Genomic DNA, 23,589 nt, shown 5'->3' with positions numbered 1-23,589 from the left:
GTCTCTGTGGCGCAATCGGTTAGCGCGTTCGGCTGTTAACCGAAAGGTTGGTGGTTCAAGCCCACCCAGGGACGCAATGCTTTTGTCCACTTGATTCCAATTTTTCCCTTGAATGGAACGTGACATCAAGATACACAAACCTAGTATGGAGTAGTACACAGTAAAACAAATGATATAATGATTTGTAAATAAAACATTAGGAGCAGAGACATAAGTCTAATTTTGTTTCCAGTACAGTAAGAGCTAAGAAACTCCAGGTGTTATCTATGCAAAAAAGCCATTGAGCTCCACAAAGTTGCAGAGAGCTCTGTCTTCTGAAGCTTGTTATCTTAACTGTCAGTGATTGTATCTTCTTTTTCTCTGCTGAGAAGGGGTTCAAAAGTTCACTGCCTTTCTGTAAAATCATTTAGAATGCTGAGTAGTGTGTAAACTGCAAATATTAGAGAATGATGCAATGTTATAAAAAAAAACCCGATATAACTGAAAATAAAAATATTAGAATATTTTCTTTGCTATTTATAATCTAGTAATTATCTGTACTACACAACCAATTCATCATTTTTTTTTTTTGCTTCAGTGTCTCTTTAAGCAGCCTGGCCCTCAACAATTCCCTAAATAATCGTCATAGTCTCACCTCTTAGGCTTCTTACACACTAAAACGTTGCGTTAGGTGCTACGTTAAGGTCGCATAACGTGCACCTAACAACGCATGGTGGTGGTGGCAGAGGACGTTAGCAAAGAGCCGCATTAAGTGGCTCTTTGATGCGTCCGTGATGCGTACTATAGTACGCATGCGCTGGTGGAGACCACGTGAGCGGAACACTCCGCATCACGTGGTCCCGCCAGTGACGTCAGCACAGTGCAGTGAATATTAATTAGCCATGTGGCTAATCACTGAGCCTGTGCAAGCAGGCTAACGCGGCAAAGCCGCTCTAACGCCGTAGCATGCTGCACTTTAGATTGACGTGCAGCGTTACAATGTAACGCAACGTGGGCACTGTGAACAGCCCATTGCAGTTACATTGCTGTGCGTTAGGGAGCGTTACAGGCTGCACTAACGTGCGCCTGTAACGTCTTACTGTGAAAGCAGTGAGACGTGTGTTTATAGCAAACTATAAACACACTATGACACACTATGAAACTTCATAGGGAACACTACTCCAATTATAGCACTCTACAACTTGAAGCGTTGTAACTGGCGGAATAGTGTGGGTGTAGTTATTACTACAACCCATCTGAAACCTAAAATTTCTAGAGGGTGCCGTCATAGGAGAACTGTTGAAACAACAATCACATACTAGCACTAGCCTCTTAATTAATTGTATTAATTAACTAGCTGCCAACGAATTGATCTGCAATTATCGCCTTTGATAGATTTCAACTTCCTGGACCAGAGTACATTTCCCTGTGTTTTTATTTTTGGTAAGGACATGCACAAAGATGCACTAGCAACGATTTTCATACAATTTTATGACAATGACCTTGGGAAATCAAGCAATCTTTATTTACATGTGCCGGCTGCCAATCAAATGCAAACACAAAACAAATACCTAGTTAAAGTGGATCTAAACTCAGAACTCCCTCTCTGCTCGAAAAGATAAGCCACAGCATTAAAATGTATGCAAATCATAAAAACCTGAAGCCTTAACATGGCATCACTTTCCTAGGAGCAGTGAAAGGGTTAAGCCTCAGGGCCAGTTTCCACTAGTGCAGAATCCGCAGCATTTACCCCCATGCAATTAGAGCAGGGAATGCTGCCTATTCCGTCAATAAGCTTGGCTCCCGAATTGCATGATGGTGCAATTTGGATTGCATGCGCAGTTTACCGCAGCATGCATCCGAATTCAGGATTTGGCTGCAGCTTCACAGGTGCCGCATCAGATTTGGAAACCGAGGCGGCACACCAGTGGAAATAGGCCTGCAGTGTTTCCTGTACAGGCAGAAAGCCTTGGCTCTCTGATTCACAGCTGCTGATAAGAGCTAATTGGAGCCTTTGATCTAGCTAAACAAACACAGAGCACTGTGCATTTCTTTAGCAACCATATGTGGAATAAAGACTTTTCATTGTGTGCTGTGCAAGAGTTCCCTTTAAACATTTCATTTACCAAAAAAGGCATGACTTTGTTTGGCTGCATAATCACCATCTACATTTATACCAAGTTCACACTAAGGATTATTACGTTACGCCCACACATTAACAAGGTTATTACTCAACACTCACTCTGCACATTAGTTTTCATAGTATGATAATTGCCATGATACTTTGCTGGTTAAAGGATACCTTAGCGCTTATTAAAATTAAAAAACGGAGGGAGCAGGCATGTGTAGGAGCCTTTTCTCATGCCCACCACTCCCTCGTTCTCTACCAGGACTGCTCTGTGCATGCGCACTACGTAGTGCACATACGTTGCGCTCTCCCAGATGCAGGCGCGCAATCAAGGACTCACGTCGCTCGGCAGCACCTGCGCAGTTCGCATTGGCTTGGAAGTAGGTTTGGGGAGTTATTACACCTTGGCGGAGGGGGGCAGAGGAGAACGGGGGGAGCAGTGGGCATGAGGAGAGGCTCCTACACATGCCTGCTCCCCATTTGAAATTTAATAAGCGCTAAAGTATCCTTTATCGATGATGGCATCTAGAAATGCAGTGTATAAAATGTTTTTGGATAAAGTGGTCCGTTACAACGTAGAGATGTGAAGATGCCCATACAGTTGTATGAACTGTGCATTCACATCCAGCAACACAGTGCACAGGAACATGCACAGTGTCAGGCAGGGGTCAGACTTGTTGAAAAAACGTGTGTGGCATTTTGCCACAGTGCGAAATTGCATGTGAAAATGCAAGTAATGCTTTCTTGTGGGGCTGGGATTCTACATAACATTTCTGCACAGCGCATGTGATTCCTGATTGAAATGCACTGGCTACTGTACGAAAAAACACCTGCATTCAATTGCAGGCAAATGCACATATTGTGTGGAAGATTGCGTTCAAAGTATTGTCTGTGGCTCCCACAGACAAGTGTGATCCAGAGTTGTGGCTTTGGGAGTCTTGGGCATGCGCAGTTTGGAAACCGAATCAGAAATCCGCACCCCCAGGACACTCCTGGGCTGTGGCTTCTGCACTCTGCCATGAGGGAGCGCTCTCAAAGAGGGCATGCATAACCTAGAACTGAACTTCATCCAAATCAGTAACTGATACCCCCTTTCCCATGAGAAAGCTTTTCCTTTTCTCAAACGGATTATCAGGGGGCTCTGAATGTCTGATATTGTGGTGAAACCCCTCCCACAGTGTGATGCCAGGACCATGGTGCTTACATCACACTGTGGGAGCCTTGTTGCACTGTGGTAATAACAGCTGTTTCCAACTGCCAAAAAAGCAAGCAGCTTCTCCTTCCATGGACATCACCTGCCAGTAGTAAAAATGTCACCATGGGATAAATGTCAGAATGTAAGTCAGGGAGAGGAAAGGTTTTACAATTTACTAAATCATTTATATATAATTATTGTAAAAATGAAGCCATTTTGTTATTACATTATTTTCAGTTGAGTTCCTCTTTAACAGAGCATGTGTTCTTCTGTGGAGATCACAGCTGTGAACAGGGCCTACTGCAGGACCATGGAGGCAAGGACTCTGGAAATGAGGGGATAGGAAGTTTATCTGCACACTAAAGGAGCCTTGGGTATGAAAAAGTTTTACAATTTTCATCACCACAGGTTTAATGTAAGTATATTTTTCACCCAAATCCTAACTGGCACAACAATAATGAAAACAAGCTTAGTTTATGAAAAGTGTTTCCTTGTCTTAAATTCCGATTTTTTTCTCACAAATTGCAAAATAGTGCTCATGTGTACAAATCTTATCATTCCAAAGTCCCTTAGTCCACATGTGGGCGCAGTCCTCATTGCCGCTTTGACTTGGCTCACCGGGCTTCCAACTCCTGCAAGACAATACAGTAATGATCAAGCTTTTGATTCTAAGTTTAAAATGTTCTTCATCTTCACTTTTCAAGCAGTGAACGCCATTTGGGAATCTATAAAGTGGCACTCAGCTCATCACTGGTTGATAAATAAGGCGATGGCTGCTCACTGGAGCTGTCTATATTGGCAAAAGTGGCGATCAGAGGAGACTGACAAATGCTTCTGAAAGTGCAGATCATTTACATTGGAGCCTTAGCAACAAAAAGGTTAAAAAGAGAATGCCCACCTTCAAGAATGCCTTGAAGCTCTGTAAACTTTGTATAAAGTGTCACAGACCGCTAGGCCGGTCTGCGGGTGGGGTAAATCGATCAGCGTCAGAAATCCTCTTACACGGTCATTTGTTCATCACGAAGGGTAACCCGCATTCGCAATTTGATGAACTGACTCGCGAAGGGAGCGTTCTGATACCAACCGAATCACTCCACACACATATACAATTCAAAGATCTGCCACCAAGCGAGTTACACAGCCCGCTACTGTAATTTTACTAGGACTTCGAGAACACTTTAGTAACCCCTAGCAGTATGCAAGAATCTGGGCCAGATCGTTATGTCTGGGCCGGGTTCTCGCATACGGGTTATAAATGTATACTTCTATTAAACACAGGGTAGCGAGTTCAGGAGAATAGGTACGATTGTGTATGTTCAGCAACAGGTCATAACCGCTAAACGATTTTTTAAACGTTTAATAACACAAATGCATTACATACAGTTATATACACCTATTAACATATAAAACACAGAGCTTAAAAATAAAAGGAATAAAACAGAAAGTTCTTACTTAGTTAGCTGAGCAGTCCATTTGAATCATGAAGAAAATAGTCCAGTTTAAACGTAGGCATTCAGCTTAAAAGTCCTTTGTACACAACATGCGCCCGGTTCTTCCGTGAGCACATGTCTGGACTTCCCTAGTCGATGTAAATTGAAGAACTGGGTGGAGTTCCTTGCAAACGCTTTTTACTGACCAGAGTTTTGGGGCGGTCACTACCTGGAAAGTAGGTGTGTTGGAGGCAGGGTTACCTCCTGGCAAGTCAGGTTACCACCCACAGACTTGGAGCAAGGAATGTACCAATTATTAATAATTTGTGTAATTCCGCCCCAGATGGGTGCATCGCAGATCCGAGACCATATTCATAAGCAGCATGCGACTCTGTATTAAATGAGACTATACACGCCTAGTCTAACGAATTTGCTCTACGCATGCCGGATAAAGCGGTTTCTCAATTGATTCCTGATAGCTAGAGAATGATAATTCATGTGAATTATAGACCTGTTTCCTAGGTATCAGGAAATGTAATTTTGGTCTTGCTGTGACAAACCTATTTTGAATTATTAATAAGTTAACGTTCCCTTTGTGTGAAGCTATACGCTTGGAGGGAAATTTTGAATCTCAACCAGTTTGAGCTGGTTTTCCTTTTGGGGAAAGATGAGCTATGTACCAAATGGCTTCTCGGCAGGGGAGCTAGCCAAGTGTGAATTCTGTCCTGACCTGAACAGGATGTGGGGGGAAGGTTACTGTTCTCAGTAAGAGAGAGGGAAATTGACATCTATTGTGCATTTACCCGGGACTGACAGGGACTGCGCACGACTATGCGAAAATCGATGGCGACTACGCGCACGACTTCCGTAATGTTCGTCACATCTCCCTCCTACCAGCCGGACGCACAGAGTGGGTCTGCATGACTCGCTCTACGCGGCGCTTAGCTACTGACCGGGTTCTCGACTTCTTATCTGACTGCCCGTTAGACAACTCACCAGAAGCGTAAGGCCTCATGGTCCGGTGTGTCCCAGTGTCCGCTTTGCGGACGGTGCGATGCACACCAACAGGCTTACCTCTAAAGGCCTGGCTGGGTTTGCATAGCGCTTCCTGTAAGGGAGAGAGTCGTTGGCTGACATCCGGGTCACTTCCTGACTCTCGGGTGTCAGCCTGCGAATCTGGAAGCAGCGTAGCATACCCCTGCTCTAACTGACTACACCTTGGCACAACATTTTGGTCAGCACAACCTAGGTGAACATTAGAGCACAATTTTAAAAACGAATTTGCCTTCACCTGGGTGGCGAGGCTTGCCCCTTCTCCAGGAAGGATAGAGGGTGGACCTGTGGGCAGTTTTGCACTGGGTTGCTTCTGCAAGGGGAAGGCATGCAAGGGTGAGACAGGGAAGGAACGGCCTGTCTCCACCAGCTGTTTGTTAACAGCAGACAATGGTGGAGCACTCTGGCTGTCATAGCAGGAGGGGAGGTCTAGGCCCCCAGCTGCCTGCTCTGACACCTGGCCTGCTTCCACTGCCCTGGACGGATATGACCCAGGCAAAACAAGACTGTTACCTCTTAGATTAGAGACTGTCACATTTAAACATACATCATTTTTAGCACTATGAGATTCAGCATGAAAGCTATTAGCAACATCTGGTACAACATTAACATCACAGTTACGTTCATTTTTCACATGTACACAGGTATCTGGAACAACAGTGACAGGTTTAGAGTCAGACAAACCGTGACTAGACAGCTGTCCATTAGAAACAGGTACCGCTTCCTTCCCTCCTTCCCTAGGAGGGCTAGGTACCATTACCCTGGCTGCCTCCCTCTGTCCCACCCCAAGCTTGTACAGTACCTGAGTGGGTCCAGACTGGCAATCCGGGGTGTTGATCACAGGTTCATAAAAGGATCGTAGGGTGCCAAGATCGGTGCCCAACAGCACAGGCACTGGGATGTCATCTGTCACCCCCACAACTTTTGACTGGCGGCCCCTTCCCCAATCGAGAACAACACGAGCTTTGGCGATGCGTGCGTGTGTGCCACCAACTCCCAAAAGTGTGACACGCTCATTAGGCAGGAAATTCTCCCTGGCTACAAGATGAGAGCGAACCAAGGTAAGCTCTGCGCCTGTGTCGCGGAAACCAACAGCGATCTGGTCGTTAACTTCCACGACTTGATGATTTCCGGAAAGTCGAGGATTTGCTGCTCCCATGACGAGGTAGGCGTGTGCAGTAGAGGATGCGCTAGCCACTTCTGCGCTAGGCTCTGGAGACGGCGTCCTCACCTCGGGGCAGGCAGACTTGAGGTGTCCTCGCTGTCCACAGTGGTAACACTTCGGAACATATGTGGCATCAGGCGGATGAGTTGCAGGTGCAGCATCCGGCCTCTGTGGCTGTGGGACCCGATTCCCACGGTTAGCAGGGGGAGGAGAGCTGGGTTGCATAGGTCTCCCCCCTTTCCAGCTCTGGGCTGGAGGTCTGCGGCTGTCCGGAACACGGGTGGCCACAAAAGTGTCTGCAAGTTCTGCGGCAGCTTTGGCGGATTCAGGCTTCCGCTCCAAGACAAACTGCCGGACATCTGGAGTGCAGCAGTTCAGCAACTGCTCCTGTACGATGAGGTCCTCCAGACCTTGGTGAGAGTCTTTTTTGAGGCCCCGTGACCACTGCCTGAACACAGTCAGCAGGCGACTCTCCAGGTCGGTGTAAGAGTCGGTGTGGCCTTTCTGCAGGGAGCGAAACTTTTTGCGATAGACCTCTGGGGTCAGCTGGTATTTGGCGATAATTGCAGCTTTTATCGCCTCATAGTCATTGTCCTTGTCAGCGGGTAAGTCCACAAACGCCTCAAGCGCTTTGTCCCGCAAGTTGGGTGTCAGATATCTCGCCCACTGCTCCTGGGGCAGATGATGCTGACGACAAGTCTTTTCAAATGAGTGTAAATAAGTGTCCGGGTCAGTTCCCTTCTCCATTTCTGGGAACTTAAATTTTGGAGTCCCAAACGGGCCTGCTGTGGGCCGGGGTTCCGGAGCACTTTGCGAGGGATTTTGGCCTTGCGCTCGCAGGTTGGCCATTTCAAGGTCATGTCTGCGTGCGGCTGCTCTCTCCTCTCTTTCCGCTTCTCTCTCAGCAAGCCACCGGCGCTCTGCCGCTTCCCTTTCTGCCTGCTCCCGGCGTTCTGAGGATTCCCGTTCCGCCTGGCGTTCTGAGCGGTCAGCATTTTCTCTGACAATCTGCATGTACAGCTCAGGATTTGTATCCGCCAGTCTTTGTAAAGCATGCTGCATTCCAGCCTCAGGAACACAGGAACGGTTGGCATGGGCGGGCTCCTGCCGGCCACCATGCTCCTCAGCAGTTACAGCGACCGGTTCAGACGCGGTACCGTTTTCCTCTGGGTCTGGAAGTGGGTTGCTTTGCTCCAACCGCTCACTTTCCTCTGCCCCAGTTACAGCACCGTCTGAACCAGGAGTGTGCTCTCCCAGCATCTGCTCCGGCTGGGTATTCAGTCGCAACAAGTCCTCAATCAATTGCGATTTCTTCTTTCTATAAGTCACAATGCCTTTTTCCTCACACAAGTTTACTAGGTCTGCCACTGACATTTTCTTGTATCTTGCTGCAGCCATTTTTGCCAAATAAAAGATAGGATAGGAAAAGAGATTGGGGGGGAACTCTGTGCTACACGTTTAGTCTATATAAATGGTAATGCACCGGTTATCGACCACAGATTTTTGATCTGTTCTGGCAGGTTAATCAAATAACGTTGCCGTTGATGTTCTGAACATACACAAATCCCAAAAAGCTGCCAAACAAATGTCACAGACCGCTAGGCCGGTCTGCGGGTGGGGTAAATCGATCAGCGTCAGAAATCCTCTTACACGGTCATTTGTTCATCACGAAGGGTAACCCGCATTCGCAATTTGATGAACTGACTCGCGAAGGGAGCGTTCTGATACCAACCGAATCACTCCACACACATATACAATTCAAAGATCTGCCACCAAGCGAGTTACACAGCCCGCTACTGTAATTTTACTAGGACTTCGAGAACACTTTAGTAACCCCTAGCAGTATGCAAGAATCTGGGCCAGATCGTTATGTCTGGGCCGGGTTCTCGCATACGGGTTATAAATGTATACTTCTATTAAACACAGGGTAGCGAGTTCAGGAGAATAGGTACGATTGTGTATGTTCAGCAACAGGTCATAACCGCTAAACGATTTTTTAAACGTTTAATAACACAAATGCATTACATACAGTTATATACACCTATTAACATATAAAACACAGAGCTTAAAAATAAAAGGAATAAAACAGAAAGTTCTTACTTAGTTAGCTGAGCAGTCCATTTGAATCATGAAGAAAATAGTCCAGTTTAAACGTAGGCATTCAGCTTAAAAGTCCTTTGTACACAACATGCGCCCGGTTCTTCCGTGAGCACATGTCTGGACTTCCCTAGTCGATGTAAATTGAAGAACTGGGTGGAGTTCCTTGCAAACGCTTTTTACTGACCAGAGTTTTGGGGCGGTCACTACCTGGAAAGTAGGTGTGTTGGAGGCAGGGTTACCTCCTGGCAAGTCAGGTTACCACCCACAGACTTGGAGCAAGGAATGTACCAATTATTAATAATTTGTGTAATTCCGCCCCAGATGGGTGCATCGCAGATCCGAGACCATATTCATAAGCAGCATGCGACTCTGTATTAAATGAGACTATACACGCCTAGTCTAACGAATTTGCTCTACGCATGCCGGATAAAGCGGTTTCTCAATTGATTCCTGATAGCTAGAGAATGATAATTCATGTGAATTATAGACCTGTTTCCTAGGTATCAGGAAATGTAATTTTGGTCTTGCTGTGACAAACCTATTTTGAATTATTAATAAGTTAACGTTCCCTTTGTGTGAAGCTATACGCTTGGAGGGAAATTTTGAATCTCAACCAGTTTGAGCTGGTTTTCCTTTTGGGGAAAGATGAGCTATGTACCAAATGGCTTCTCGGCAGGGGAGCTAGCCAAGTGTGAATTCTGTCCTGACCTGAACAGGATGTGGGGGGAAGGTTACTGTTCTCAGTAAGAGAGAGGGAAATTGACATCTATTGTGCATTTACCCGGGACTGACAGGGACTGCGCACGACTATGCGAAAATCGATGGCGACTACGCGCACGACTTCCGTAATGTTCGTCACATAAAGTACACAGTGAAGAGAGAAATCTATGAAGTGTCATTAAACTGAACATAATAATAATAATAATAATAATAATAATAATAATGACAAAAAATTGTCATTTATACTCTTTCTTTTTTCCTTTTTTTTCTCTTTCAAAAGTTATAAGAGGGTAAAACTTTTTTTTAGATGTCTTTTATCTCTTTCGTAAGGTTCTTGAAAACAAGATTGGATTCAGGCCTCGTTCCATGGGGAAGCGGACAGTGTAGTGTAATTGTAATAAATATCTGTTGGTTGCTATGGGCAACAGCACTGCACCTGTGTTCGGCACCATATCACAGAACTTGTGATAACTTGACACTCGTCACAGCAGCAGCAAAGGAGATAGAACTGAGTAGACGTCTTCAAACTATTTATTTAGCAAATAAAGTCATACAGGTGTGTTCATCAGCAATCTTCGTTACATGTTCGTTACCTCAGTGAAGCAAGTAATCTGTAGTAAGTCATCTTAAGCGTTCCATGGCATCTTGAACTAGTCCTTTATTAGCTAAGGCTTTCTCTGCTACATTGCACTAAGACAGTACTTAGGCCTATGTACAGCACACGGATAAATGACAGGAAGTTACAGGAAGTGAAATAGAAGTAGAAAGTAACTAGAAGTGAGCTCTGTGGCTCTCGCGTGGCTCTTATACTAGCCACTAAAGAGTTAAACTTTGACATCACCCGGCAGGGACGGACCAGTTACCAGTCGCATCCCAAGCCTGCAATTGGCTGATAAGAGCATGTGATGGATGCTGCTGCTTGTGCCTGCTCAGATGGGAAAAGGCAAATATGGTTTTTCCTCCCTTCATACCACCAAAATGAAGTAATATGTCCCAGGACCATTGTTTAATGTCCCGTTAGAATGTTTTCATAACAATCGTTCCTGTTTTGGGAATGTTGCCGACAACCAGTCTGGCATATGCACTGATATCGCTTCTACTGTGGTGTGAAAAACTATTTGCCCCCTTCCTGATTTCTTATTCTTTTGCATGTTTGTCACACTTAAATGTTTCTGCTCATTAAAAACCTATAACCATTAGTCAAAGATAACATAATTCAACACAAAATGCAGTTTTAAATGATGGTTTTTATTATTTAGTGAGAAAAGAAAACTCAAAACCTACATGACCCTGTGTGAAAAAGAAATTGCCCCCTGAACCTAATAACTGGTTGGGCCACCCTTAGCAGCAATAACTGCAATCAAGCATTTGCGATAACTTGCAACAAGTCTTTTACAGCGCTCTGGAGGAATTTTGGCCCACTCATCTTTGCAGAATTGTTGTAATTCAGCTTTATTTGAGGGTTTTTTAGCATGAACCACCTTTTTAAGGTCATGCCACAACATCTCAATAGTATTCAGGTCAGGACTTTGACTAGGCCACTCCAAAATCTTCATTTTGTTTTTCTTCAGCCATTCAGAGGTGGATTTGCTGGTGTGTTTTGGGTCATTGTCCTGCTGCAGCACCCAAGATCGCTTCAGCTTGAGTTGATGAACAGATGGCTGGACATTCTCCTTCAGGATTTTTTGGTAGACAGTAGAATTCATGGTTCCATCTATCACAGCAAGCCTTCCAGGTCCTGAAGCAGCAAAACAACCCCAGACCATCACACTACCACCACCATATTTTACTGTTGGTATGATGTTTTTTTGCTGAAATGCTGTGGTACTTCTACGCCAGATGTAATGGGACACGCACCTTTCAAAAAATTCAACTTTTGTCTTGTCGGTCCACAAGGTATTTTCCCAAAAGTCTTGCCAATCATTGAGATGTTTTTTTAGCAAAATTGAGACGAGTCTTAATGTTCTTTTTGCTTAAAAGTGGTTTGCGCCTTGGATATCTGCCATGCAGGCCGTTTTTGTCCCGTCTCTTTCTTATGGTGAAGTCGTGAACACTGACCTTAATTGAGGCAAGTGAGACCTGCAGTTTAGATATTGTCCTGGGTTCTTTTGTGGCCTCTCGGATGAGTTTTCTCTGCGCTCTTGGGGTAATTTTGGTCGGCCGGCCACTCCTGGGAAGGTTCTTCACTGTTCCATGTTTTTGCCATTTGTGGATAATGGCTCTCACTGTGGTTCGCTGGAGTCCCAAAGCTTTAGAAATGGCTTTATAACCTTTACCAGACTGATAGATCTCAATTACAGTACTTTTGTTCTCATTTGTTCCTGAATTTCTTTGGATCTTGGCATGATGTCTAGCTTTTGAGGTGCTTTTGGTCTACTTCTCTGTGTCAGATACCTCCTATTTAAGTGATTTCTTGATTGAAACAGGTGTGGCAGTGATCAGGCCTGGGGGTGACTACAGAAATTGAACTCAGGTGTGATAAACCACAGTTAAGTTATTTTTTAACAAGGGGGGCAATCACTTTTTCACACAGGGCCATGTAGATTTGGAGTTTTTTTTCTCACTAAATAATAAAAACCATCATTTAAAACTGCATTTTGTGTTCAATTATGTTATATTTGACTAATAGTCAACGGTTTTTGATGAGCAGAAACATTTAAGTGTGACAAACATGCAAAAGAATAAGAAATCATGAAGGGGGCAAATAGTTTTTTACACCACTGTATGGCCTTGTAGAAGACACACAGAAAGCTCTATTAAACCTCAGAACTGTATTTCTCCAAATGTCTTTATGTGATGTAAAGAGACACTCTGCAGAGCAAGTCTTTTTTCAAAGACCAGTTATCTAAAGTAACTGAGGGTTTAGAATTCAGGCATATACTTAAATTCCAACAATACTCTTTTTTTTTTTTTACTTTTTTCTCTCCTTCAAAAGTTATAAGAGGGTACGGCTTTTAAAGTTTATTAAGCTGTCTTTCAGCTCTTTCGTAAGGTTCTTGAAAACTAGGTTGGATTCAGGCCTCGTTACATGCAGAAGCAGACAGTGTAGTGTCTGCTCTGATGGTCCGCAGTGAAGCGGCTGGAGCCCGGGGCAGAAGCGCTCCCCCAAAGGCTTTACGGGGAACGCATCCGCCTGGCTCAGGATTATCGCGGACTGCACAAAAGTGCGGTCCACTTGCTGCCTTGGATCCATTGCAGCATAAGTGTGAATAGCTCCTATGTGTAACATAAGAGCTATTCACTCTCAGCTTAGTAATGAGCGGAGAACAGACGAAAAAAAGAGTCCGTTCTCCACTCTAGTGGGAATAGAGCCTAAAGGTGCGTACACACATGCGACTATAGTCGTTTGAAACGATCCTTCCCCGATCGTTCCAAACGACGATCGTTTAAAAAAAAGCAACCAACGATCATTAAGTCTAACGACGGACGAGCTAGATCGTTAAAACCGAACGATCTAGCTTGGCGGATTTTTTCCAACGACGATCGTTTGCAAAAGTAGTACATCGTTGGAAACGGTCGTTCATACTAGGCTTGACATGCGCATTTCGATATTTCTCCATGAAACTTCTCATTTTTATGCGCAAGCGCAATAGTTGCTTTACGTGATGTGACGTTCGTTCTAACGATCAGATCGTTACACACATTTAAAAACTAACTTTACTTAGGTCGTTCTTTCATCAATTAAAAGTTCGTTCGTCGTTTACAACGAACGATCGTTGTTGCATTTGTGTGCATAGCATAAGACATATACGTCAAACTCCAGCCCGCGGGTCAAATCTGACCCTCAGAGCCATTAAATTTGGCCCTCAAATGGTTTACCTACTTTGCATTATGTTTGGCTCACTCTAGACCACCATGGAATCTGTATTGGAGGTGAAGCCCTAGAACACCAGGTAACCCGTATGGTAGAGGTAGGGGAAAGCACTAAACACTAGGGAACTGTATAGGGGAGGGAGGACCACTAGACACCAGGGAACTGTATGAGGGTTAGAGGGGGGGGGGGCATTAGACACCTGGGAACTTTATAAGGAAGGAAGGTGGCCAGTAGACATTGAGGCTGGCCTGCGACATGGTCCCAGTGCACAATTTCGGCCCACTTTGAAACTGAGTTTGACACCCCTGGTCTAAGACTAATGAATTGCGTAATTAACAACTAAAAATGGAACAAAGGCAGATCAACAGAGCAGGCGGGGACTCAGGGGAAAAACGCTTATGGTTATTGACTTGCGGATGCTTCAGATTGTTCCAAGACACGCTTTCTTAGTTGTGTATGTCTTTCTTTCAATGTTTTATTCATTAAGTTGCTTATTCTCATTTCACTGACAATGGAAGATGTTGCTGATAAAATAATGATTGTTCTATAACAACAACATTTGTTAATTTGCTTACAAAATTCTTAAAATTACTGACTCGGTATTTTCACACTGTACACGTTGCATATTGTTGCATGTGAACTCACTACCCATACAATTGTATAAGCATGTTCCCTTTCTGCATTGGATTTCAGGCTTTTGCAGGAAATCGCCTGTGACATGAGATATACAAGACAATTTGGCAATATTAGCATGCCCTGGTTGTAGTATAGAGAACTGAATAATATAACAGGGGGACAAAACTTGCCAAAAAGTGAACAATGTTTACTTTAGGTCTCTAACACAAGGTGGCAGCAGTTGGCAGTATCACTTTCCGTAGCCTGACAGGTTCACTTGAATGACTGGTACCGTCAGAAGTGGAGCCCAATGCTATTGTTGCTAATTTGTGTAGACTGCTACCATCAGAGGTTGAGCCCAATGCTGGTATTACTATTTTCTGTAGACTGCTACCATCAGAGGTTGAGCCCAATGCTATTATTACTATTTTCTGTAGACTGCTACCATCAGAAGTGGGGCCCAATGCTATTGTTGCTATTTTGTGTAGACTGCTACCATCAGAGGTTGAGCCCAATGCTGGTATTACTATTTTCTGTAGACTGCTACCATCGGAGGTGGAGCCCAATGCTATTGTTGCTAATTTGTGTAGACTGCTACCATCAGAGGTTGAGCCCAATGCTGGTATTACTATTTTCTGTAGACTGCTGCCATCAGAAGTGGACCCCAATGCTATTATTACTATTTTGTGTATACTGCTACCATCAGAAGTGGAGCACAATGCTATTATTACTATTTTTTGTAGACTGCTACCATGAGAAGTGGAGCCCAATGCTATTATTACTATTTTGTGTAGACTGCTACCATGAGAAGTGGAGCCCAATGCTATTGTTGCTATTTTGTGTAAACTGCTACCATTGGAATTGTGTTTCAATGATTTTTATTGGAACATTTTTTCTTAGTTTTACAACAAGGCCTAAATGGCCAGAATACAGTAATATCAATAAAGTGTACATTGTTGATACAAAACAAGATGAACATATAAATGTATAACATAGTCATTATATGTCAGATACAATGAAAGTATACTGATGGTAAGTAGTACAATATTGAATAGTCTAGTAGGTACTGATTATTGTGACATATATGTAATGGCAACTATCCGTTGGAGCAGTACTTCTGGGTAACTGGGGGACTTAACCCTCCTACAAAGTTCCCAGGAGACGCATCCTATACTTTTAAGATGTCACAATCAGTGTTACAGAGCGTGTTGATATTGGGGCTAACCTGATAAAGAAAAACTTTATTAACCTGCTGGGCGGTCTGGACGAGCTCAGCTCGTCCAGTACCGCCGGAGGCTGCCGCTCAGGCCCTGCTGGGCCGATTTGGGTGAAATAAAAAGCAGCACACGCAGCCGGCACTTTGCCAGCCGCGTGTGCTGCCTGATCGCCGCCGCTCTGCGGCGATTCGCCGCGAGCAGCGGCGAAAGAGGGCCCCCCTAGCCGCCTGAGCCCTGCGCAGCCGGAACAAAAAGTTCCGGCCAGCGCTAAGGGCTGGATCGGAGGCGGCTGACGTCACGACGTCGGCTGACGTCGATGACGTCACTCCGCTCGTCGCTATGGCGACGATATAAGCAAAACAAGGAAGGCCGCTCATTGCGGCCTTCCTTGTTTATTCTGGGCGCCGGAGGCGATCGGAAGATCGCCTCCGGAGCGCCCTCTAGTGGGCTTTCATGCAGCCAACTTTCAGTTGGCTGCATGAAATAGTTTTTTTTTTATTAAAAAAAAACCCTCCCGCAGCCTGCCTGGCGATCTTAATAGAACGCCAGGCAGGTTAACCATGTATTTATATAATCTGTAGGGTAACTTAACCTAGACAGAACTAAAACAAACTAACTAAACTAGACTAAACTAACACATACCACACTTGTGTATCTAGTATTATTATTCCAGAGCTGTGAGTTACCATTGGAATTGGAGCCCAATGCTATTATTACTATTTTCTGTAGACTGCTACCATCAGAAGTGGAGCCCAATGCTATTATTACTAATTTGTGTAGACTGCTACCATCAGAAGTGGAGCCCAATGCTATTGTTACTATTTTATGTAGACTGCTACCATCAGAAGTGGAGCCCAATGCTATTATTACTAATTTGTGTAGACTGCTACCATCAGAAGTGGAGCCCAATGCTATTGTTACTATTTTATGTAGACTGCTACCATCAGAAGTGGAGCCCAATGCTATTGTTACTAATTTGTGTAGACTGCTACCATCAGAAGTGGAGCCCAATGCTATTATTACTAATTTGTGTAGACTACTACCATCAGAAGTGGAGCCCAATGCTATTATTACTATTTTGTGTAGACTGCTACCATCAGAAGTGGAGCCCAATGCTATTATTACTATTTTGTGTAAACTGCTACTACCAGATGTTGAGCCCAATGCTATTATTGCTATTTTCTGTAGACTGCTACCATCAGAAGTGGAGCCCAATGCTATTGTTACTATTTTGTGTAGACTGCTACCATCAGAAGTGGAGCCCAATGCTATTGTTACTATTTTGTGTAGACCACTACCATCAGAATTGGAGCACAATGCTATTGTTACTATTTTGTGTAGACTGCTACCATCAGAAGCGAAGCCCAATGCTATTATTGCTATTTTGTGTAGACTGCTATCATCAGAAGTGGAGCCCAATGCTATTGTTACTATTTTCTGTAGACCACTACCATAAAAAGTGGAGCCCAATGCTATTGTTACTATTTTGTATATAATGGAAACACAGATACATTGCGATTTGTGTCACCGGAAGAGGTTACATTTAGATTACCTGACACAGATATCTTACTTGTATGAAGAGGAGTATTGCGTTCCGTCCACCCACGTCCACTTTCCTTCTTCCTCATTGTCAGTTAGGCCAATCCAGTACTCTGTATTCCCTGTTTTAGCACTAAGAAATTTCTGCATGAATAGAAAACCGAGTATATTATTAGGACATAGTCTATACTTTGCATCTATATACAGGCCAGTCCCATATTAATCTCTCTTATATCACTGAGGGTGGGTTTAAAATTTAGGAGATTGAAGGAACGTTGAGGTTGATTCTCAAACTCATCTTATGAATTCTCTCAACAGTCAAAAGAAAATCTACCCTTATCTGTGTTAACGCCCAATTTATGTCATCTTGGGCCTGATACACAAAAGGCTGAAAAATTTGCTGTTTCATGGCAATTTTACCAGTATGGCGAGGGAAGCACCGTCCATTACACTATTCGCACTATACTGTCAAGAAGAATACATTTGAAAGAAAAGTTTACAGAGGTAGATCAAATTTGGAAAAATGTAGATCTTCCCCTCTGTCCTTCTCGGTGTTTAACTGTATCCTACAAGGTTTGAGGCCCATAGCCTTGCAAGCGACTTCAGACGAGTCTGTCATCAGATTTTTATCTAATTTGATATGTGTCGAACTGTGTATATACTCATGGTACGTGTAGAATGTGTCTGTATCCACCACGAGTGTAGGGACCTTTCAATAAGATTGCCTTTGATGCTGGATGAGGGACCTGTCCACGTTTGTGGGTATGTCGAGGTGTTGTGTGAATCTACAGGCTGGGTGTGAGTTTTGAGTTGAGGTGCCTTTGAATTTTACAAATGAAAGTCTCACCTGCTCGTTCTCACTGGTGATAACAGCAAGGTCAGCATTCTTTCCAACACACGCACTTCTGGCCTTCATCCAGTTTGATTTGGTGCTTGTCAGAAAGTAGCAGCTGCCTTCAAATTCTATCCAGCCAGTCTCACAGGTAGTGATTTCTAGAAAAGAAACATCATAGTGGTGTAGGGTTGCAGCAAGTGGAATACGAGGAAAAAGAATAGGCATTTTTTTTTATTTAGGAGAGACTTTTTTAGTAACGGGAGATAAAGACGAAGAAAATTTAGGTATAATTGCTGGGATCCTGAATGAAAACACCTTAGGAGTGAGACAAGGTAGACAATTAAAGTCCCAGACACGGGCTTTATGATACCTCCAACTCTATTTCTTCTATGACATGCTATTTTCCCTAAAGGTCCCTTCTCCAATTGTGCACTGTTCACAACACAGGTGGCCAAATGTCAAACTGGTATATAGCAATGCTTGCCACTTGCATTGTGGTGCAGATCCCACTCATTATAATGAATGGGATCACACTGTGTTGTGCACCAAAATGCAGGCCAAATGTGTTAAATAACTGCACCCAATCACAACAATCACAATGTATAAGTGGGGATATCAGACAATGCAGTCTATGCACAAGTGGGGACAAGGCCTTAAAGAGAGTCTGAAGCGAGAATAGATCTCGCTTCAGACCTCATATATAGCAGGGGCATGTGTGCCCCTGCTAAAACGCCGCTATCCCGCGGCTTAACGGGGGTCCCTGTCCCCCCAAATCCCCTCCGTAATGCGGGGGAGCGTTTCCGCATTGGGGCAGGGCTAACGGCCGCAGCCCTGCCCCACGCGCGTCTGTCAGACGCGTATCTCCGCCTCTCCCCCGCCCCTCTCAGTCTTCCTTCACTGAGAGGGGCGGGGGAGAGGCGGCGATGCGCGTCTGATAGACGCGCTGGGAGGCAGGGCTGCAGCCGTTAGCCCTGCCTCCAGGAAGAGAAATGTAGCGACCAAGTCTGCTACCAACTTTTGCGGGGGGTGGGTTGGGGGTGAAGGGACCCCCGTTAAGCCGCGGGATAGCGGCGTTTTAGCAGGGGCACACATGCCCCTGCTATATACGAGAGCTGAAGCGAGATTTAGTCTCGCTTCAGTGTCTCTTTAAGCACACCTGAACTGAAAATAAACTGATAAGATGAATTACTGTATCTATTTTTCCACAATAAATAGCATTTCTGGGAATTCCAACATTTGAATTGTGTTTGTGCTTTTTTTCAGTCTTAGCTGAATGATGACAGTTTTAGATGTTCTTAGATGTTCTTGAACTACTGACTTTTTTTTTTTTAAATCTAACGCCTTCACTCAGTTCTCTAACAGTCCAACTAACTAGAGAAACTGTCATTCTGAGCCCTGGCAGTATAAAGCGGTCCTGAACTTACCCTCTGCTCTACACTATAAGCAACAGCACACTAACCTTTAACCCCCCCCCCCCCCCTAAAATCAGGAAATAATCATGCCGCCAGAATTCCCTTCTCTCACTCCCCTACCTGGGCTCCAGCGCTGCAATTTTACCTCCGTTCTCCAGGTGGTGCTGTAACTCTTTGGAGAGATCAATAACAGCGATCTAAATATAGTGTTTCAGAGACTCCGAAGACAGGAAGGAGAACGGCTACCAATGTCTGGATCCCCCGGGAGGTGAGTAAAAGCTCCCGCTGTGTGCTATACATTTTATTGGTATGTACTCATTTTAAAACCATGTACTCCCCAAATACCCCCTAGCATAGTAAACACTTTCACAAGTACCCCTTGACAAATATATATTTAATAGTAGTACATGAGAATGGGTCTCAACAGTTTCCAAGCAATTACGATTGCTTTTAATTAGCTAAAATACTATTTTGATGTGGTTTAAATAATAATAATATAATTATTTTCTAAAACTCTAAATTTGTTATTCTTGGTTCAGTATATCAAGCCCGAGTACCCCCTGGAACCATAAGAAGTACCCCCTGGGGTACGCGTACCACATGTTGAGCTTCTGGCGGGTAGCCCAAGCGTAGTGTGCCTAAAAGTCCCGGGAAGGGGGGCTTTTAGGCATAATGCGAGGGGCAGAGAGGAGAATGGGGGAGCGACAGGCATTAGGCCAGAGTATATGCTGGCCCCCCCGTTTCTGTTACATAGTTGACATCTGGCTGAATCCAAATTGCATGCTGCGTTTTTTTGTAGAACGTATCTGAATCCTCCAATTTGGATGCAAATTTGCATCAGCAGGGGTGCCGATTCCATTTCTTAAAGCAGTAGGATCAGCCATACTATGCCAGGAAAAAAAAAAACACATATATAAGTAGATAAATACTTGATCTACTTACATAACATGTATTATACTGTCCACGTTTTGATTTCAGTGAATGTTATATAGTAAATGACGAGAATTCTGTTCCTGGTGGGGGCCATGTCTTTTGCCCACAGTTAAGGCTAACTCGTGATGTCATTTCTGCCCTTTACTTTTTTTCTTGTCTCCTCCAATCGCTGAGTCACCTCAGCCTTGCTTGTAAACACAAGTGAGTAGGGGATTAGGTTTCAGATAAGCAGCTGGCAGGGAAAAAAAGGAAAGAGGAGGAATAGATTATAGATAAAAAGAACCCCCAGCATGCAATTCTTTGGCAACGACTACTAAAGGGCCAGTGTTCCTTAAGTATGTGATAACTCCAAATCAAAACAGCAGAAAAAGTTTTGAAAGTTTTGAATGCAGGCTTAGCATCTTTATCACTTTATCACCCACCGCACCACCGCACTACTTGAACATGGTATGTGACTTTTTGTGACATGTCGTTTATCCATGCATGATTTTACCAAGTATGAATATGGAATAAAGCACCTGCAGTGCCGATAACACCTCCTTCTCCTCATCTTTATGCACTAGCGATTCTTAACTACATCAGAGCACGCAGGGTGCACCATAAGACAAGAAGTGCAAGTATCCTGTCCTTACCACTCCAGTGTCAGCTGTTTTGTGCTGTAGTGCCAACTATGCATCTCTCCTTTTGTTTATCACTTAACCTCCCTGGCGGTATGATATGTGCGGCTGCGCGGCCGCGGGAGGGTTTTTTTCAAATTTTTTTTTTTAGCATGTAGCTAGCCTAGCGCTAGCTACATGCTTCCCCCCTTCCTGCGGCGTCCCCCTGTACTCGCCGATCGCCGCCGGCGCCGCTTCCCCATAAGGAAATCCTGTTCTGAACGGAATTTCCTTGAGGGCTTCCCCCGTCGCCATGACGACGAACGGAGTGACGTCATCGACGTCGCTGATGTTGTGACGTCACAGGGAATCCCGATCCACCCCATAGCGCAGCCTGGCGGCGATTGGCCAGGCTGCGCAAGGGGTATGCGGGGGGGCTGTATCGCGGCGGGTAGCGGCGCATCGGCGGCGGCGATCAGACCAAACACGCAGCTAGCAAAGTGCTATAATTATGTAAATCAGCCCAGCAGGGCCTGAGCGGCACCCTCCGGCAACTTACCCCGTGTCATACACGAGGTTACCGCCAAGGAGGTTAATAAACTCCGACCAGTTGCTGTTGAAATTTGATTTTTATGGTGACGATACCGCTTTAAGGGTTACAATGGTACTGCTTGGATCACCAATTTTATGCAAAACAAGATCTGTGAAAATGACACGCTCATGACTGCTCAGCAATTAAGTGCAACTACTGGAGAGGATTTCTCATTCTTTTTAGAGAATAAAAATCTATGAAGTCATTTTGTCTTTGTTCCTGAAAAGTACAGTTAAGATTAATGAACTGTTCTTATGAGTATGTGGCAGCTGTGCTTTTTTTGTTTGTATTGGAGTAGCAGCAGCAGCTGTGTTCTTCGAGAAGTCTACTCAGTGATATGTAGATCAGCCCTCGGCAAAACGGAAGAAAAAAAAAACTGTTTCCGCCCGGTCTCGAACCGGGGACCTTTCGCGTGTTAGGCGAACGTGATAACCACTACACTACGGAAACCTGTGAAAGCATAGCAGCAAGAGCTCCAGGCCATCTGTTTTCACTGTTCTGTGCAAGCCTGATTGAAAGTAAAAAAGTCTAAAGGGATCTGAGCACCTATATGAACAAACATATTACACGGATCTACCTCTAAAGCTGGCCATACACTGAGATTTCCACTCAATGTTCCAAAATGATTCATTCCTTTCTGAAAAGAATCAATTTAAGCAATTCCTAACATTAACAGCACATCAATTTCCAATAACTACAGCAGAGAATCTGCTGAAAATCGATTGAACAGTAAAAAAAAAAAAAACTGTTTCCGCCCGGTCTCGAACCGGGGACCTTTCGCGTGTTAGGCGAACGTGATAACCACTACACTACGGAAACCTCTGATAGCCTTACTGAAGGAGCCCCAGGTCACCTGTTTTTACTTTTCTGCAGAAGCCTGAGTAGAAAGAAGAGATTTTCAATGTACCAGACCATATCTAGATTTGTTGAAATACACAACAGTGGCAAAAGGCAACAGACATGGGAGGGCAGACAGCTCGGGATCACCCCATCATACCCTGCAATGGCCTTGATTCATAAAAGTGAGTGCGGTAGTTCAGAGACGGGCGGGAAATTACAGCTAGCGGTAAATGAGGGTTTTTGCAGTGAATGCATACAAAAAATTCAGAGTGTGAGGTGATTGCGATAGCAGTCGGTAAGTGTGCGGTGTGGTGCGGAAAGCTGTCAGTATAATTTGCTGAGTGCGGTAGTTTGCCGCTGACTTCCTAATGACAAGGTGCATGCTGGGTAGAAGTGGGCAGTTTTAGACACACGTGACTAATTTTTTATAATATATATATATATATATATATATATATATATATATATATATATATACGATTTCTGTTGGCGATAACAGAATGTTCTTTATCGCTCCCTTACTCCCTCTTTTCTTTTTTTTCATGAATACACTTCATTCAGTTTACTGATACAAACAACGTTTTCATTACCGCACTATTACCGTATGCGGTAAAACATGCGTTACATTTTATGAATCCACTATCAACAACATACCATGCAGTAATTTAGCGCTTGGGCGATAACGCATGCGGTAATGCTTTATGAATGGAGGCCAATGTGTATGATCAGACTGAGTAGGAGATGGCATGTTCTGTAAACTACAGAATAGATATTCAGCACAATGCAGGAGGCTGTACTATAATGTTCCCTTTTCAATGTCTTACTTTTCACGTCCTTTTCTATTTGCGTCATCTTTGATGCCATTGCGCCAACTGCAAGAGAAACAGGCTGTTATGTTCAAAGTATATCAACAAACACAAATAATATTATTATATACAAAATCTAAATGTAATTTCATGTTATCCCTAGTACACACAATGCAATTTTCCCTTAGATTGACAGTTAAATCGTTTATTTCCGACAGGCCCGATCTATTTACTATAGTTTCTCTGATCAATTTTCCGATCACTTCTATACAAAATCGATCAGCAATCAGATCGGACTTGTCAGAAATAATCGATTCGACCTCCAATTTGACGGAAAATTACATCATGTATACCAAACATTGGACCTGTACGTTTTCTACAGCGTAACATGTGAAGAGCGATTTTACACTCCACCATATTAGATTGGCTCTGATTACATTGAAGTGTGTCTCCAGTCATAGAAATGATCACAGAAGGCGTGAATGTAAATCGAGTGGGTCTTCATTTTTCGTATACTTTTCTTAACCCTCTGGGCGATACAATTGCATCGCCCAGGAGGGGGCGCAGCACTTTTTTTTCTAATGTTTTCTTTTTTAAATCATGTAGCAAGCCCTGGGCTC

General features: G+C 44.0%; 1 protein-coding gene and 3 non-coding genes across 5 annotated transcripts in view; 1 reads left to right on the top strand and 3 right to left on the bottom strand.

The window, feature by feature from the left end:
- On the top strand, positions 1-74 carry TRNAN-GUU (transfer RNA asparagine (anticodon GUU)). Its single transcript has one exon. It is a non-coding gene; the product is annotated as a tRNA-Asn (tRNA).
- Positions 75-1,482: 1,408 nt separating this feature from the next.
- The window catches only part of LOC137562762 (hepatic lectin-like), a 39,425-nt gene continuing 17,318 nt past the window's right edge, over positions 1,483-23,589 (bottom strand). For both annotated transcript variants that reach the window (XM_068274426.1, XM_068274427.1), the window contains exons 4-7: positions 22,988-23,035; positions 17,803-17,948; positions 16,987-17,099; positions 1,483-3,934 (exon numbers count right to left, since the gene is read on the bottom strand). In XM_068274426.1, coding sequence (XP_068130527.1) covers positions 3,799-3,934; positions 16,987-17,099; positions 17,803-17,948; positions 22,988-23,035 — 443 coding nt within the window. In that variant the 3' untranslated portion in view covers positions 1,483-3,798. The remainder of the gene's footprint in view (positions 3,935-16,986; positions 17,100-17,802; positions 17,949-22,987; positions 23,036-23,589) is intronic.
- Positions 21,701-21,773, bottom strand: TRNAV-AAC (transfer RNA valine (anticodon AAC)). The gene has a single exon. It is a non-coding gene; the product is annotated as a tRNA-Val (tRNA).
- Positions 22,070-22,142, bottom strand: TRNAV-AAC (transfer RNA valine (anticodon AAC)). The gene has a single exon. It is a non-coding gene; the product is annotated as a tRNA-Val (tRNA).

Source organism: Hyperolius riggenbachi, chromosome 3 (assembly GCF_040937935.1).
Source record: "Hyperolius riggenbachi isolate aHypRig1 chromosome 3, aHypRig1.pri, whole genome shotgun sequence".
NCBI classification, from domain to species: domain Eukaryota; kingdom Metazoa; phylum Chordata; class Amphibia; order Anura; family Hyperoliidae; genus Hyperolius; species Hyperolius riggenbachi.
The sequence above is the reverse complement of the archived record's forward strand: the minus strand, read 5'-3'. Positions and strand labels throughout refer to the sequence as shown.